Below are 18,322 nucleotides of genomic sequence, written 5' to 3'. Positions count from 1 at the left end.
CACTTCTGTATTAGCAGTGGGAGGAATAGTAGAAGGAATATTATTTTGCTGATGTGCTCACCTTGCTTCTGTATTAGCGGCTAAGTGAGTGACTTTCTTCGTAGGTTTCGTTTGGCCGAAGTGCTGGCCTTGCTTGCGCATCCTCGGAGGTGGGGAGGTGGAGCGATTACCCCTTCTCCACCTCTCACTTCCCGGCTGGACAGACAGACACACTTTCACGCGTAGATGTTTATATACAAGATAATGTGCCATATTAGAATAGGTAATATCAATATACAGCACACACAAAAAATAGATAGAATTATCATTAACAGCAAATTTGTAGTAAACATATAGTTATTATTTTACACCTTAAAAGAAATGACTATTAGTATTTCATATTAGGTTTTCACTATTCAGGTTTTGAATTCTTTGTGGGTATTATTCCACTTTCTTTTTAACTGCCTCCGGGGTGATGGGAGTTGATAGTGGTAGAACTAAGGTTTTCAAAACACTTTGGATTTTATCAGTGTTGTATTTTTTTTCTCTTGCTACATTACATTATATTAATACATTAAAATTGGTTATTGTACTGTTATAAAATTTCATAGCTTTTCAGTGAATAGATAGATAAATGGAATTTTCTTTTTACTGCTCAATTCTGGGGCGGCATGGTGGCGCAGTGGTAGCGCTGCTGCCTCGCAGTAAGGAGGCCTGGGTTCGCTTCCTGGGTTCTCCTTGCGTGGTGTTTGCATGTTCTCCCTGTGTCTGCGTGGGTTTTCTCCAGGTGCTCCAGTTTCCTCCCACAGTCCAAAGACATGCAGGTTAGGTTCATTGGCGATTCTAAATTGTGCTTGGTGTGTGGGGGTGTCTGTGTGTCCTGCAGTGGGCTGTCCTGTGTTGGCTGGGATTGGCTAAAGCAGACCCCTAAGACCCTGTGTTAGGATATACAGTGGTGTTTGAAAGTTTGTGAACCCTTTAGAATTTTCTATATTTCTGCATAAATATGACCTAAAACATCATCAGATATTCACTCAAGTCCTAAAAGTAGGTAAAGAGAAACCAGTTAAACAAATGAGACAGAAATATTATACTTGTCATTTATTTATTAAGGAAAATGATTGAATATTACATATTTGTGAGTGGCAAAAGTATGTGAACCTTTGCTTTCAGTATCTGGTGTGACCCCCCTTTACAGCAATAAGTGCAACTAAACATTTCCGGTAACTTTTGATCATTCCTGCACACCGGCTTGGAGGAATTTTAGCCCATTCCTCCGTACAGAACAGCTTCAGCTCTAGGATGTTGGTGGATTTCCTCACATTAACTGCTCGCTTCTGGTCCTTCCACAACATTTCGATTGGATTAAGGTCAGGACTTTGACTTGGCCATTCCAAAACATTAACTTTATTCTTCTTTAACCATTTTTTTGTAGAACGACTTGTGTGCTTAGGGTCGTTGTCTTCCTGCATGACCCACCTTCTCTTGAGATTCAGTTCATGGACAGATGTCATGACATTTTCCTTTGGAATTCTCTGATATAATTCAGAATTCATTGTTCCATCAATGAAGGCAAGCTGTCCTGGCCCAGATGCAGCAAAACAGGCTCAAACCATGATACTACCACCACCATGTTTCACAGATGGGATAAGGTTCTTATGCTGGAGTGCAGTGTTTTCCGTTCTCCAACATAACGCTTTTCATTTAAACCAAAAAGTTCTATTTTGGTCTCAACCATCCACAAAACATTCTTCCAATAGCCTTCTGGTTTGTCCACGTGATCTTTAGCAAACTGCAGACGAGTAGCAATGTTTTTTTTGGAGAGCAGTGGCTTTCTTCTTGCAACCCTGCCATGCACACCATTGTTGTTCAGTGTTCTCCTGATGGTGGACTAATGAACATGAACATTAGCCAATGTGAGAGAGGCCTTCAGTTGCTTAGAAGTTATCCTGGGGTCCTTTGTGACCTCGCCAACTATTACACGCCTTGCTCTTGGAGTGATCTTTGTTGGTCGACAACTCCTGGGGAGGGTAACAATGGTTTTGAATTTCCACCATTTGTACACAATCTGTCTGACTGTGGATTGGTGGAGTCCAAACTGTTTAGAGATGGTTTTGTAACCTTTTCCAGCCTGAGGAGCATCAACAACTCTTTTTGTGAGGTCCTCAGAAATCTCCTTTGTTCGTACCATGATACACTTCCACAAACATTTGTTGTGAAGAGCAGACTTTGATGGATCCTGTTCTTTAATTAACACAGGGTGCCCACTCACACCTGATTGTCATCCCATTGATTGAAAACACCTGACTCAAATTTCACCTTCAAACTAACTGCTAATCTGTGAGGTTCACATACTTTTGCCACTCACAAATATGTAATATTCGATCATTTTCCTCAATAAATAAATGACCAAGTATAATATTTTTGTCTCATTTGTTTAACTGGTTTCTCTTTATCTACTTTTAGGACTTGAGTGAAAATCTCATGATGTTTTAGGTCATGCAGAAGTATAGAAAATTCTAAAGGTTCACAAACTTTCAAGCACCACTGTAGTGGAATGGGTGGATGGATAGATGTATAATTTTATTGTGTTTTAATTATGATTGACATTCTGCTATTCTACTGCAAGATCAGTAACCTCTGCTGATTTATGTTCAGTTACCTTGAAATCTAAATAAGACAGATAAACTGATTAAGCAAAATAAGATTATATGATAAGGGTGTGGTCTTTTAGTCTATACAGCGTAGTGCCCATCAAAAGACTAGGGGACAGTGGGAAGACAATGTATACCCAAAACATGGAAAATGTCCAAAGACATTAAGCAATGACAGTGTTACCATATGGAAATACCTTGCTTGTTTGTATTTACATTAATATTCTGGCATTACAACTTTTAATTATTTTGTCAACAATGCTGTTTAAGAATTTGAATTAAATTCTCTTCTGTTCTTTCTTTATGAAAGTATCTTTAGCGAAATCAGTTTGAAACACAATTGTCAACATCAGTCCATCCATCCATTTCCTATCTCACTTAATCCAATTTCAGGGTCGAGGGGAGCTGGAGCCCATCACAACCGTATCCGGTACAAGGAAGGAATCACCCCTGGACAGGACACACTCACTCATATGGGGCCAATTTAGGCTCAGCAGTTAACTTAACCCGCAGGTCTTTGGATATGGGAGAGAATCCAGAATACCGAGAGAAATGCCCCACATCAATAAGAGGACAACGTGCCGATTCCAACACAGACAGTGACGGTGCCAGGATTACAGTCCAGTCAGTCACCAGCAGCTATGAGGCAGGATCACTTTCCACTGCACCACCATGCCACCTGAATGATAATCTGCACCAATCCATTTTCTCAACTAACTTTCTCCAGTACAGGTTCATGGAGAGTTGGGGCCTGCTGTAAAAGCAGCACATCACAGGAGCAAACCCTGGAGAGGAAAGCAGTCTTCTCACGAGACTTACACACTCATACTCACTTATACAAATCCAGCTTTTCAGTTGCCAGTTCACTTAACTTGCACATGGGAGGTAAACCATATGGACCATAGGAATTTTGTGTAAACTGCGAGGGACAGTGACCGAGAGTCAGTCCTAAGTCTCTGCCTAGACCTGGGAGGCAGCAGCAGCACTAACCACTTTGCCACTTCTCCACCCACAGTGGCAAAAATAATTCTGTTTATTCCTTATTTATTTTTAATTTAGAATGAAGGATGCAGTGTGGCTTCATTTTTTATTGTGTATAACTTTGAGTGTTTATAATACCGTTTGTGTTTCTTGTCGATATGGCCACTTTAAATGACATCAGTTGTTCTTTCACTCTTTTATTAGTATACTTGAAACAGGATAAGTGAATCGGAAAGTGTCCTTTACCTTAACATTTAAAATTTTGAGGATGAGTAGTAATGAACGAACTCTGCTGAAGTTTGCTTTTCCTCGTGTTTGTTGCAGCACGAAAAGGTTTGGGAATTTCAGCATACTCGCCGAAATGTATTCAGTTCAATAGGGAAGAACAAATCAAGCTTGTTTTGCATGAAATATGATGGTACAATTATCTCTCTGTGTGTCTCCTGAGCTCCTACGACCATGACTAACTTCAACTCACAGAGCCTGTTATGCAAGGGATCAGTGGCGCATACTTTGGCTGTAGGGGCAGCTCAACCCATTACTAACTGATCAATGCTGCATAGCGAGGAGCATAACATCCTTAATCTAGCAGTAACGACAAACAGTACAATGAATCTATGCAGATCAGCTAAGTATTTTCTTAATAATTATGGTCAGCTAATTTACCCTTCAATGAAAATTCTGTGAGTTTTGTATCCAATGCCATTCAGATCGGGCCATGCCTTAAACTATAACCTTGAGTCAAGTTTTTTTTTTTTAATGCATAAAGGGTGCAAATGTGACATCATAAATGCGTGTATGTATATAACATAAATTATTCCCATATGCACAAAGCAAATCTGGCAATGCTGTAAAGTGTGAGGTGGAGAAATCTTGCAGTATGTAAATGTGAAAGTTCTCAAGTACCCATTCAAATCAAGCTGTTAGTGCAGATCGGGTAGTGACATTCCCCATAAAAATACACCTTTGTGATGTCACACTGCCCTTGCAAAGCTTCTTGGGGCACTGGGGAAAAAAAATTTGCCTAAGTCAGCCGCACTGTAAATTTTCATGGAAAGTCTTAGAGAAAAAGGTGACTGGCAAACCTGCAGATTCGTTGTGAGAAACGCTTCAGAGAATTTTTCAGATTGACAGTACTGATGAGGACTTGTGCTTTTTATCTTGGAATACACACATTTGGAAAATTAATGGAATAATAAATCATTTAATGTTCCAAACACAAAGGTTCTTACGCACATCTACACTCACTGCAATTAACCTAACCTAGCCTTCGCATCTTTGGAATGTTGGTACGGACCATAAAGAGAGCCATGAATCAGATCAAGCTTTATAGACCTGTGCACCGCATCTCAGGTTATTGAGCTTCCATGTTACTCTGTTTAACAGTCACAGAAATGTGAGTTTTTAGTTGAACTTTCATCTTTCTCAGAAACCGTGTTAAAATGTTCTGTTAAAATGAAGCAACATGGATGCCTGTAATTTGACTGAAAAATAAGGTCCTTTTTATTCTTGATTTAGTTTTGTGTTACACTGTTCATTGATTTGATCAGAGCTTTAGAATTCCTTTAACTCATTGTTGCACTTTGAATATAAATGACTTTTGTTTTATTGTGGCATAATCAGGGCAGCATTTTATTGTTCATTTTCTTTGTAGACCCTGTGTTTTTGTGCTTTTTTCTGTATGGCTATGGACCACATGATTGGCTTTGTTCTGGTGCCTTGGTATTACGTTATTTAAAGATGGTGATGCACTGTATCCAGTATTGCTGTATTTGATCAAGTGAAGTTTTGAAATCTTTTAATTATTTTAGTGTTAGAGGTAACTAAAAACTGATTATAGTTTTAGGACCTTTTTGCTTTGACACTAATTCCTCTTTTGTTGTGGCCATTCCCTCACATTAAGTCAGTTCAATTCAGCTTAATTTTGTATAGTGCTCTTCACTGAGTGCAGGCACAGGTTGCTGTGAAAGGTTAACAGGGAGATACAAATATGTCACAAATTACTAATTTAATGATGAATACACAAAGGCACAAATTTATTTTAAGCTATAGGGGACAAAGTGGGTCAAAACTGATTCATGTAAATGGAGTCCAGCAACATCTGTCCTTTAAATATGTTGAACTATGACTGACCTTTTCCTTATTAAAGGTGTATGTAACCACTATTGGGGCGCCAGAGAGCCACAAACCTCTGTCACAATAATGCCCATACACACTTTAACCTCAAATAAAGGGTTTTATTGAGCCCCAGCATCTTTCCCAAAAGGATATAAACAAAATAAAGCACCAAGCACAATTCGTCCTCCTTCCTCTGAGAGTGTAGCCCACCGCCTCCCGACTCTGACTGTATAAACTGAGGTAGCGGGCTTTCTTTTAAAGTCAACCAATTAACTGCTTCTGAAGTTATTTTTGTTTTTATTAGTTATTTTTGCTTTTGAAGTTATCTGGAGTATTTCCGGGTCGTTTGGGAACCAGGGCAGTCCTCCCCCAGCAGCACCCTCTGGCGGTCCCAAAACCCGGACAGGGATGTGTTTCCAGACTCCATTTCCCATGTAACCCTGCCAGTGTCCTAAACAGGTTTATCCCCGAGGAACACTTCCCCTGGGGGAATGACCTGCTCCTGGTGAGTCCATTTTCCTGGTCCTTCCATTATGGCCTCCTGGCTGGGTATGAAACCTTCTGTTATCCTGGCCAAGATGCCTGTCTGGGCACCATCATGTATGTTTTTGCTTTCTCTTCCATTTTTGGTGGTTTTTGTGAGCTCACAGTCTTCAGATGCAAATTCCAGACTTTTTTTTTCTCCATTGTGATTTAGTGTAATTTCTTATTAGGGACTTTTCAGTTACACAGAGTTTTGCCTAATTCTGTTCTATTTATTTTAAACACCTAATTTATTTTAGTTCATTAAGTAATTATTAACTATTTGGTTTGATAATAACTATTTGGTTGTTGTCATGCTGACTCCTTGGTTACGCTATAAAGTACCATATAAAGTTGTCAAGATCTCCCGGGAGATTTTCAGCTCTACATCAGCCAAACTGAAAGTGTAAGAATGACACTCTCATTTGTTACCTCGTCTGTCACACAGCACACTGCTTTCATGCACAATCTCTCAGTTTATCAGCCACAGTTTTTCTCTTCTCTCAGTTCTTCTCTCCCTTGTCTTGCAGTGTAATCTAACGTGAACAAGGAGGAAAACGAACAGAATACACAGGTTAAAAAAACGTCTTTTTCCTGGGTAGATATAAAAGTGATGGAGTTATCGCAGGCAGTTTTACTTAAATCATTTTTTATAAAATATGAATTGATACCATTTTTTACATTTGTTTGCATGCATACATCCATTCTATCCAATTGTGCTTATACAGAGCAAGGTCGTGGGGAAGCTGCAGCCCAACCCAAAGAATACAGCTTAGGTGAATTGTGTATTTTATATTATATCTTTTGTGTTGTAATACTAATCTCTTTATTGATGGGCTCAAAATTTGCTGTTGAATTGAGGTTCTGATTTTAACATGGTGTCTGTGTGTGTCACTGTCTGCATATCTGAAAAATCAAAATTGATTTTAACATCTTAAAATTTCATCTTTTTTAGCAAAATGATGTAGTTTTTTGTGTTATGTAGAGCTCCTGGATGACTACCTCCCAATAAAGAGAGTTTTTTGGAACAAGTGGTTTTTGAGATATCCACACTGAATTGTGAGACCCATGTGCAATGATAATGTCTGAAAAAATTAGATCTATATTCTTTAAACAAGTTGCAATGTGTTTGCCTTGTTATAGGCTCAAGGCCTATTGTTTTGGTACAGTTTGGTCCAGTACTTATCCCTTTATCCTTCAAAAGCAGTTTGACATATGTCAATGATAACTGCCATAGAGATTGTTCAGTTTAACTAGGATTGTTTCTGTATGCTCGATTTAGTCATTTGACCAGTGCCATTGATTTGCAAAATTTTTGTATGAGTTGTTTTAGAGATGCATGATTGCTTTAAACACGAGCTGCTGTGCTCGGGTCCTAATTTGGGATCTTGAGGTGGTTCGTCGTTTGCTGGGTGCGGCAATGCTCTGTATCAGTGCTGCCAACCTCCTTCTCTCTCTCTCTCTGTGCTACCCGTCTAAGATGGGTTGAAATCTAAGTAATCAACGTAGACCTCAGTGTTAATGTTTGTGGTGCGCCGCACAATGCGTATGTCTCTGTTAAATGCCATTTGTTAAGGGATTCATAAAAGCAGTGTTAATGTTTGTGATGCACCACCTATTGAAATGACAAAGACAATGCATTTTATTGCTAAAAACTGTTTGTAATGTGCCACCTTTTGGAATAACTGAGACCAAGCAACTGCATGAACACAGAGGCAGACACACAGACCTTACCCTTTTATTAAAGTGGATTCATGTACACGCACATGGAGGTATACATAAGGCCACACATACACACTCTTTCAGCTTGTTTGATCCAATGTGTTATAATTTCAAATTAAACATTATTGAAGTTAGTCATTTGATTTGATTCACTGTTCATTTTTCTCTCTCTATTTTTGTATATAATAAATATTGTACATGTTAATGTGCTTGATTGTATATTATTATATATCACAATTGGTTGTATTGTACTGTAATATCATTGTTGACAGATTTTCTCACTAAAGTGTAATTTATAAGGAAGTACTAGATGGACCATTCCATACTGATTTTTTTTTTATCCATCGCTGCTTATACCCATTATAACAGGAGGTCACCTCCTGATGTTTCTCCACATCTGCCAATGGAGTCTAAAGTTCTTCAAGAAAACAGTTTAACTCTTTGAAGGCTGATGTCGACTTCTGTCAAAAAGAGAAGTTGATGATGGTAATCAACTGTAAACTGCGACAAAACCAACCGTTATCTTTTAGTTGGACTCTTGTTGCTAGAAGGAAAGTTAGCTTCATTGGTTTGACCGAGATTTCCTGGGCTCGTGTGAGTAGTAAGGCACAAACAAGAGCAAAAATGTCACTGACATAATGGTGAAAGATCAAAGCGAATACATAAAGCAAAATACTCCAGGGACAAAGCTTTGCCTATTATCTCTGAAGTGGACTATGACTTGCCGGACTCCGATTTTGACACAAGTGATCGAAAACGAATGTGAGGTTCCAGCAGTAGCTGACTGGTCCCCAGCTAATTGTGGTGCTGAACAGGTTCATGTAGGCTGACACACCTATGGCAATGTTCGTCAGGAGGACTGCCACTTAAGAATGGCACTGCGACCGTGACTCCTGCTGCTGCTGCCACTGCCCCAGCCACGCAAAGACAGCCTGGCAGCAAGCCTGCCACACATTCTTGGCAAACTGGTAGCCGCAGCATGCAGCAACAGATGTTTTATGTTGTGAAACCATTGCTTTTCAGAAACTATGTTTTTTGGAAAAAAATATTTAGCCCTCAGAGAGTTAATTTACCAACAAAACAGGTCTTGATGAGTATAATGGAAGTACAAGGTACCATAAGTAAATGAAGCAACAAACCTGTTTCTGCCTTGCCCTGATTGCCCTTGCCTATTCTTTCACCTTCCCAGGACCATGGAAACATCCCCCTTTCAACTACCATTTTTTCTTTCTCTCTATGAATGCTCAGTTTTCAATGTTCTTTTGTTCAGCGTTACTTCCAGGCCTGGCTTGGGTGAGGAGAATGCTATGAGAAACGATACCACTGAGTTCTTAGAAAACACAGGACTGCAGTGGCTGCTTGTTGGTTCCTCACTGGATAGCCTTGCCTGCTCCCTGCTACCCTTGAGGAACAGCAGACACCTCCTATCAGTTTCCCCATTTCTTTTCTTGATTGATTAGACAGTCTTTTTCCATCCTTGAGAAATGTTATCATTTTAGGGGACCATAATTCCATCCTCTTTTATTTTGGGTGTTTGTAGATTATTCTGTTTGTAGGCATGCCCTGCAGTTAAATGGTCTGTGCCATATTTTACTTGGATGCAGAGAAAGTTTTTGTCTGCCACTGTGGATGTTTTCATCATTCTGTGTTACTTGACGGACTATCTACTCCACAATGCTGATATCTCTTCTGCTTCAGTCAACCTCTTGCGAGTTGGACAACTCTTGAAATCTTTTTAATGCATCGTCCAAGACTGTGGATTATGAATTCTGTTGTACTTGTTACGTAATATGTAAATAAATATGAAACTTAAAAATATTTTGAAATGGGTTAGAACCATGATTTTCATTTATCGCCAGTGTTTTTCATCATGATTGTCATTAAGATATGAATTGCTTTTGCACTCTTTTTAATGGTATTCTTGAAAGACACATTTGCATAACAATGTATTGCTTTCTCCTCTCAGACTACGCAATCTGCTTGAAGAGGAGGAAAAACTTTTTATTGCAGAAATGGAATGCAAAGAGGAGACGACGATAGAACGGCAAGCAAAGATGAGAGAGAGGGCCAAATTTCTAAGGGAAAAGAGAGAGAAAGAAAGGGAACAGCTTGTATCGGAAAAGCTCGAGCAGCAGTTCAGGTAAAGTGGCTGTGGAAATATACAGAACATTGTCTTGTAAATACTGTAGTTCCTTTGTCATGTATTCAGAGACATCTCTTGCAGCTGCAGTGAATTCATGCTCTCCTTTCTTGGCTTTCAGTAGTCATTAAACACACAAGCTGTGTTAGCATTTCTACTGAGTAAGCACTTTATTATCTGCTTCCATCCCTTCTTGGTAATTGACTTCCCAAGTTGCAATTCTGTCTTGCTGCTTGAAATGTGTACTTCTTTGCTGTGTAAATAAATCACCTGATATAATGTGCTTCATGCTATAAAATAATTAATATCATTCTCTATATAGTTAAAGCTTTTTAAACCATGTAATGATTGCGTATAAGTGTTCAATTCAGAGGATAAATTGACAGGCTATAAAGATTTAAGTGTCATTATACAGAAAAATAATAGCATACATCAGATGTGTTGGCAAAAGTGTGCAAGGTAAGCTTTTGAGACGAAACTGCAGACCCCAAGCCCAGAAGCACATGAAAGTAACAAAAAAAAAACATTATTATTAATAAAAATTAACATATGGGGTAGTTAATGCTATAGGAGAACATAACAAAGTAAAATAGGTAATATAGCAAAGACTAGAGCCATCTGGAACCTCACTAAGCACAGCAATGGTGTCCCTCTCTGTACCCCATGAGGTTGGTCAGGTTTTCCACTAGAAACATTCCCCTCCTTCACTCTTTTTTCCTCCTGCTCCTTCCTCTGAATCTTTCCTGGTTAGACATCTTCTCAGCTACTTTTCTCCCAACTCCAGTATTGTCTAACTTGTGTGTGTGTAGGGGGTTATGCAGCCCTTAAGTACTTCTGGTGCCAGCCAGGGAGAAGCATCAGTTGGCTGCACTTGACTCTGTACAACTGCTGTGGCTGTACTTTTTGTATTGCCAGGCATCTCTATAACCTCATTGGCCCATATGCTAAAAAAAAGGCCAGGCTGTTGTGCAAAAGTGAGAATAAAATATGTATCAGTAACCTACTGCCTTCTTCTCGGAGACCAAAAGCAGCACATTCAGCAATACATACCCATCACTAACCATTGTTTTACAAAAACTGTGAAGGTCAAGGTATTAACTGGGACACAAGGTTTTTTTTTTTTTTAGTAAAACAGAATTTCTGACATCTACTATTTCAATTCTCACCATTCAAAATGTAATTACGGATTACAGATTAGAACAGTTGACAAGTCAAAATATAGTTGTAGATACAGAAAATAGGAACTAGCAGGAGTCGTTAAATGTTAAAACGGGTTCCTATACTCAGGCCTTTGTGCAGCATTGACTTTAAAGACCTCGATCCAGTTTTAAGAATATATTTTTTTATATGTTAATAGCCCCATATTATTTGTAGAGAAAACATTTAAATCACATTTTGTCATGCAGAATGCAGATGACAGAGTTTCTTATACAAGTCTATGGTGACTAACATTGGGCAACAGCAAACATGTTTTTTTTTGATTATCCACATTTCAGGTTATCCAATTTTATGCACACAACGTCTCAAACACCTTTGTTTTGTTAAAATATTGTTAAATAAGTCACTTGTGGACAATGCTATCATGAACTAAAACAAAATTCTCTCAGACGTGTGTACATTTAAATTGCAGACCCATCTCCCTTTGCTACATTTATATTCATAGCAGCTAGTCACAACTGGTGTACCTCGGATTTATTTAATGGTAGGCTGTGAAACTGCATGGATGAATTGATCTTTTGCTTTTGAAGCATCTTGTATATGCACAAGTACGAGGCAGGTTCTTGGAATGTTGCACTGTCAATATCACATGAAATGTAATGGTTGACAATGAATAAGTTGTTACTGGGATGTACTTATGAAAAATGAATGGGCGGAGGGTCTTCTAATGCTGAGGCACATCTGAGCCTGTTCCATTTTAGTTGATAGTTTTCCAGGAGTGATTTATTTAACAGTATTTTAGTAAAAACACGTATTTGGAATGTTGTGAGTGTACAACTGGATGACTTGACATCAAGTATGTGACGCATTTAACATGAGATTTTTCCATGGATGCTTTGAGTTGTTTACGGTTGTCCAACATTGGTCACTATTGTCTCAACACTGCTTTGTTAATTCAAACATCTGCAACTATACATGTGATGTTAGATACATAATTTTTTGGCTCATTTTCATGTTTATCTGAGGTATTTTGCAGAAAGGATTAGTGCAAATTTTCCACATCTATTAAACTTTTCACCTTACTAGCCCTTCAGGCTGTCAAATATTTTGAGATAAATTCTAGCCCTGCTGCCTCCATTTATTGAATCTGAGAAATCTTGCCTCTGAAACCAATGATCCCTTTTGTTTTCCCATTATACCTCCTACCAGATACCACATTAAGCAGTACATCATCATCTAGCAGAGCAAACCAACATGTATTGAAACTATTGGATAGTAATTTTTCCTTTCAGAGATCTCAACAGTATAACAATGAATCCGGAACTGTGTTCATGTGCTTGCAATCCAACTCCCTATTAAGTTGTAGTCAGTGTGCAAATGAAACCTAAATCTGTATATGCTAGTTTGTACAAAAAAGTTACATATAACCGCATAAATCACAGTGATTTCCTTATTAGAATATTATTATATATCCTTATTAAATATTATTATTTTGTATCAGTATACTGCTGCTGGATTATGTGAATTTCCCCTTGGGATTAATAAAAGTATCTATCTATCTATCTATCTATCTATCTATCTATCTATCTATCTATCTATCTATCTATCTATCTATCTATCTATCTATTATTAAATATATTTATTAATTACTATAGTGCCCTACCCATATTTTCAGTTAATAAGCCTACCTAGTTAACAGTGAGCCTTTCCCCTGCAAATGATATTTTGCTTTAATTTCACCTCTCAGACCTCTTTTAACACTCTAAACAGAATATATATATATATATGTATATATATATATATATATATATATATATATAGTGACAGATTAGGGCTTTTCTCGCCCCCTTGTACCCTCAGACCACATGTCAGACACCAGGTAAAAGTCCAATAATAATTTTTATTATAATAATAAAGTGCACAAAGCACGCTCCTCTCCACAATTCTCAATAAACATTAACCAATCCTCCAAACTCCCAGACGCTTAGCCACCCTGCCTCCCAACTCAACTCGTCCGTCTGGGATTTCCCAGAGTCCTTTATAGTCCTTGACCTGGAAGTGTTTGTCCCTCAGTCCATGTGATTTTCTATCACTTCCGGGTCAGGTAAAAACCTCTTTTTTTTTCATCCCGGAAGCACGTCATTTCTTCTGTCCATGTGAGTGGGACGTACTTCCGGGGTATAGGGAAAATAGTCCCTGGGCCTCCCTGCAGCGACTCCTGGCGGCCCCCATGGTGTCCAGCAGGGTTGTGCATTAAAAGACCACTGTGCATAATTCCCTGTTGGCATTCGGGGCACCTCTACGCTGCAAGGAGGGCTCCATCTGGTAGCCTGGGGTTATTGGTCAGGGTACATGGCCGGCCATATCTTACAATATATTAGAACACTCTAGACGAGAACAGGCAATTCAGCCCAACAAAGCTCGCCAGTCCTATCCATTTGTTTCTTTCAAGAAAACATCAAGTCGAGTTTTGAAAGTCCCTAACGTCTTACTGTCTACCACACTACTTGGTAGCTTATTCCAAGTGTCTATCGTTCTTTGTGTAAAGAAAAACTTCCTAATGTTTGTGCGAAATTTACCCTTAACAAGTTTCCAACTGTGTCCCCGTGTTCTTGATGAACTAATTTTAAAATAACAGTCTCAATCCACTGTACTAATTCCCTTCTTAATTTTAAACACTTCAATCATGTCACCTCTTAATCTTCTTTTGCTTAAACTGTAAAGGCTCAGCTCTTTTAATCTTTTCTCATAATTCAACCCCTGTAGCCCTGGAATCAGCCTAGTCGCTCTTCTCTGGACCTTTTCTAGCGCTGCTATGTCATTTTTGTAGCCTTTTTGTATAAATATACAGTATAAAAATACTAAAGGTCCGTCTGATTACTAATTGAAAGCTTATGGAATGATACCTGTTTGAAAAGCAAACCTCTGTGAAGGTTCTTTTTACAACAAACTTCTCGAGAGGTTGACATTGCAGAAAGGAAAAGAATGGCTATTGCTGAAGCCTGTCATAGGGTGAAGAAGAAAAAACAGCTGTGCCATCTTTTGAGTAAAGTACAGGATCCAGAATGAACATTCATCAAAGACAATACAGAATGCAAGAATGACAACAGAAAAATGTTCACTGAGAAACATTAAATATTAACTTCTGTCCATGTGGAAACAATGCTTTTACACCCTTACAACAGTGTTTGTTTGAAGAGCACTATTTACAAAAATTACATTGGCAGTATGCTTACTGTGGGGTGGAGTTGCCAAAATGGAAATGTTCAGCACTACAGCTAATAAAAGACATTATAACATTGACAGAAACTGAAAGAAGAAACTATTTAGAACACATAAGATATAGCTACAGCTGCTTATCTTTTGCATCAATGGGAGCCTCCATTGATAATCTTCCAGGATAGGGTCCATATGATTTCACTTCTTTTGTCCTAGGATCAGAGGCATGTGTGTTCTTTAGTAATGTTTAGTAATTTTACAATTTTGACTAGACCTTCTAAAGCTACTGTGGACATTTAGACATCTTGCGGAAGTTTTAGACTGCCATGAATGCAAAAATTTATGATTATTACAGCATAATAGATTTGTTTGCCAGATATGTTATCTACGTGTTTATGCTTGCATTTGGAATTGACAATACTCCATCCCCCCTTGTTGAATGGGTTGCCTTGTAATGTCAGTATATGATACATTGCATGTATAAAACGTGTATTCTACTAATCATCCTGGGTATATATGGCTATAACTAAGCATGAGTAAGAATGTAACATTAAATATACCATATGTAAAAGACTAATGTATACCTGTTTACCTTGGTTTTTGATATACTCCTAAAGGGAACAAACTGAGGAGCTTCGGACAGAGTTGAGTCGTCGCCATACTGAGCAGGTATTCTCTGAGAGGATGGCACAACTTAACCTTAAGGAGCAGATACGACAAAAACAGAAAGAAGAGGAGCAATTTTTTGCAGATCTCTGGGAGAAAGATAGGCAAGCCAAGGCAGAACGAGAAGAACAGCAGGCACAGAAGCGGGCAGAAAAGATGCGAGAGACGCTGGATGTCCTTCAGATCCAGAAAGCAGCTACAGAAGCCCAGCGGCTTGAAGAGAAGAGACTAAAAGAAGAGGAAGCACGGTTGATTGTAGGTTAATTTACCTAATTTTAATTCATTTACCATACATAATATAGAGACCAGGGCTCACAATTCTCCCCTGACACCTGACACAACAGACTGAGAAACAAGTCCCAGCACAACAGAGGCTTTATTCAGAGAGAGAAATGTTTTTTTTGTCTCCCATCTGTAGCAAAGTACAAGCACCAAAATACACAGTCCTTTTTTCTTCTCTTCTCTTCTCTTCTCTTCTCTTCTCTTCTCTCTCTCTCTCTCTCTCTCTCTCTCTCTCTTTCCTTCCACCTCAGTTCCTCTCTCAAGCTTTATCTGCTTACTCTTGACTCTGGCCCCAGGAGTAGTGGTAGCTGGCTCCTTTTTAAGGGCACTCGTTCTGGCAGTACTTCTGGATGTGGCAGCAGTCCTGCTTAGTGGGGCTCAGCTATTTCCCTTGCACCCCCTGGCAATGTTAAGCTTCCGTGCTCCAACCCCATGGCACTGTAGCAAGCCAGAGGGGCTGCACTCTGTCATCCCGTGGGAGGTATTGCCCCATGCAAGCTCCTTCACCCCGGTTCTTCCCTTAAGAAGGCATCCCATCTGGGTAAGAGTTCCAGCTCTCCATCACAATATATACATAGTCTTTGTACAAGTAAGTGTGCAGTGGACTGAAACCCCATCCAGAGTTTGATCTTGGCTTGCTTCTGATGTTTCTACAACTAAGAACTGGCTTGACTAAGCACTGTTGTCAATGGACGGATGGAAGGATTTTTTAGCTTTCACTAATTGGAAGGTTGCCAGTTTGAATCCTGTAAATGCCAAAAGTGATTCCACAATTTTGGGCCGTTGAGCAAGGTCCTTAACTTGCAATTGCTCCGTTGTGGGTATAACGTGAACTTGCAACCAGCCCTGCAATCAGGTCCTCCAACTTGCAAGGGAAACTTTTGGGGTTGGTGGCAGGATTGTCTCTCCAGCCACAGTAAAAAACCTCACACTGTTCTTTTTGTGTGGTGGGCAACAATGCGCTGTATCAGTGCATGCTGTCGACCTCCTCCTTCTCTTCACTCTATAATGAATGTAAATTGCCAAGAGCTTTTATATCCTTTATTAGTGATAGGCAATTAACAATGACCTGTCATGCACTGTCATACAAGGGTGCCATATCCAGGTTCCCATGACTCTAAAATTGGATTATATAAATTAGTGGATGGATTTATGGTTACTGAAAATGTTAGGAAAAAAAAGTAATTTAAAATATAAAATATAGTAAGAATTTCTCTATGCTTTGTGCAGGTGACGATAAGGACCCTATAAATGTATACTGCATCTCTTAACTGAAAGCATCAACATGTCTAATCACAATTCTGTTTCAAGGGGCAATATATTCCATTTTTGCACATATTCTAATTTATTAAAAAGTAAGAAGTGACTGACACCTTCAGTTGGGATTGCTTCCTGCTTTGCCCTAAATGCTGATGTCGTCAGCCCCAGTCCACCATAACCCTGTATTGGAATAAATGGGTTTAATAAATTGATGGATAAATGGAAAGTAGCAATGCTTGAAAACGTGTCAATACAATTATTTTAATAAACCCTGAGTCAGTATGTGTAGTAAATTAATGCTTTTATATCTTCAGCTTGACAATTTAGTTTCTTTTTTGTTCTCAGGATGAGCACCGGAATATGTTGTTCCTGGAAAAGGAACGTGGTGAACTTGAGAAACTGCAGCAACAGCAGAAGACACGGAACCTCTTAGATGAGTCTTTGAGACTGAAGATGAAACGCTTGAACAAGGAAGCACAGGAAGAACTTGCATTAGACATGAAGATACTGGAGCAGCTTCTCGGTGAGGAGCAAGATGACACTGAAGAAAGGCGACGGAGAAAGGTGAGAGATGTCGTTCTGTTTGGGAAAGACTGTTTGAGCCCCATGAAGACCAAAAGTTAAAAAAAAAAAACATCTGTTGTGTCAGGGTCTGTTTTACAGTCGTTAGTAGTCTTCTTTCACTATGGTGACGTCAAATGATGATGGACATCAGTTGGGTACCCTTCTGGATGTTTTGCTAGGTGTTTTCTTAATGTAGATTGAAACAGCTGATAGTCTTTGGTTTAAATATTGACTTGCTCAGTGTACTGTCTGTGCAGGTTTTGCATGTTCTCCTCATGTCCTAGAGTTTTTCTGCCTGCATTCCAGTTTGTGGTGTGAGTGTGTCCTGCTATGTACTAGCACGCTATCTAGTGTTGGCTTTTACCATGATAGACAGTAGCTCCGTATAATTATATTAAGCTGAGTAGTAATAAGTAAATTGATTAATGTTCATAATTCCTTCTAATCACACCATATTGGTCAATCTTACATATGTAGCCATTTCGTGCCAACCCTGATTTTTTTTCATTGTGGCTTCTTGTATGGCCAAAAATAGTAAAACAATGTTCCCTTTGATTGTTGCACTAAAATTGTAGGCCTTCGAAAAATGTTAAATACAGCATCATACAATTTGAAAGTATCTCATTCAGTTACCTTCACATTAATTCTGGAATTGTTTATCCTGATATGTTAAGATGGAACAGTTTTAAGTACCACTGGGTCACTTTTTAACTGTGGGCTCCATGATTTCAATGCCAAGCCAGGAAGCATATATCTTCCTTTGTGTTACCTGTCTATATTTGTGTGTCATGTCCCGATTTGCATGCAAGCTAAACTTCCCGACATGCCTGTGTTGGATTATGGAAAATAGATGGGTTCAATTCAGCTCAGTTTATTTTTTCCTAACATACTTCATCCAAGTGTAGGTGCAGAGTGCTAGGTAGAAACAAATAAAAGTTTACAAATTAATAGTTACGTAATGAGTACACATAAAGACAAGGATTTGTTTAAACAGACAGAAAACAAAATGGTTCAAACTGAGTAACATAAATGGAGCCCAGCACTATTTATCCATTAA

General features: G+C 38.8%; 1 protein-coding gene across 1 annotated transcript in view; it reads left to right on the top strand.

Annotated features, from left to right (window-relative positions):
• cfap53 (cilia and flagella associated protein 53) overlaps nucleotides 1–18,322 on the top strand; it is a 37,043-nt gene that overhangs the window by 9,428 nt on the left and 9,293 nt on the right. Inside the window, exons 3-5 of the mRNA XM_039750393.1 lie at nucleotides 9,943–10,116; nucleotides 15,111–15,414; nucleotides 17,047–17,265. Of these exons, the coding sequence (XP_039606327.1) occupies nucleotides 9,943–10,116; nucleotides 15,111–15,414; nucleotides 17,047–17,265 (697 nt within the window). The remainder of the gene's footprint in view (nucleotides 1–9,942; nucleotides 10,117–15,110; nucleotides 15,415–17,046; nucleotides 17,266–18,322) is intronic.

The sequence above is a fragment of the Polypterus senegalus genome, chromosome 4, assembly GCF_016835505.1.
Source record: "Polypterus senegalus isolate Bchr_013 chromosome 4, ASM1683550v1, whole genome shotgun sequence".
NCBI classification, from domain to species: domain Eukaryota; kingdom Metazoa; phylum Chordata; class Cladistia; order Polypteriformes; family Polypteridae; genus Polypterus; species Polypterus senegalus.
The sequence above is the reverse complement of the archived record's forward strand: the minus strand, read 5'-3'. Positions and strand labels throughout refer to the sequence as shown.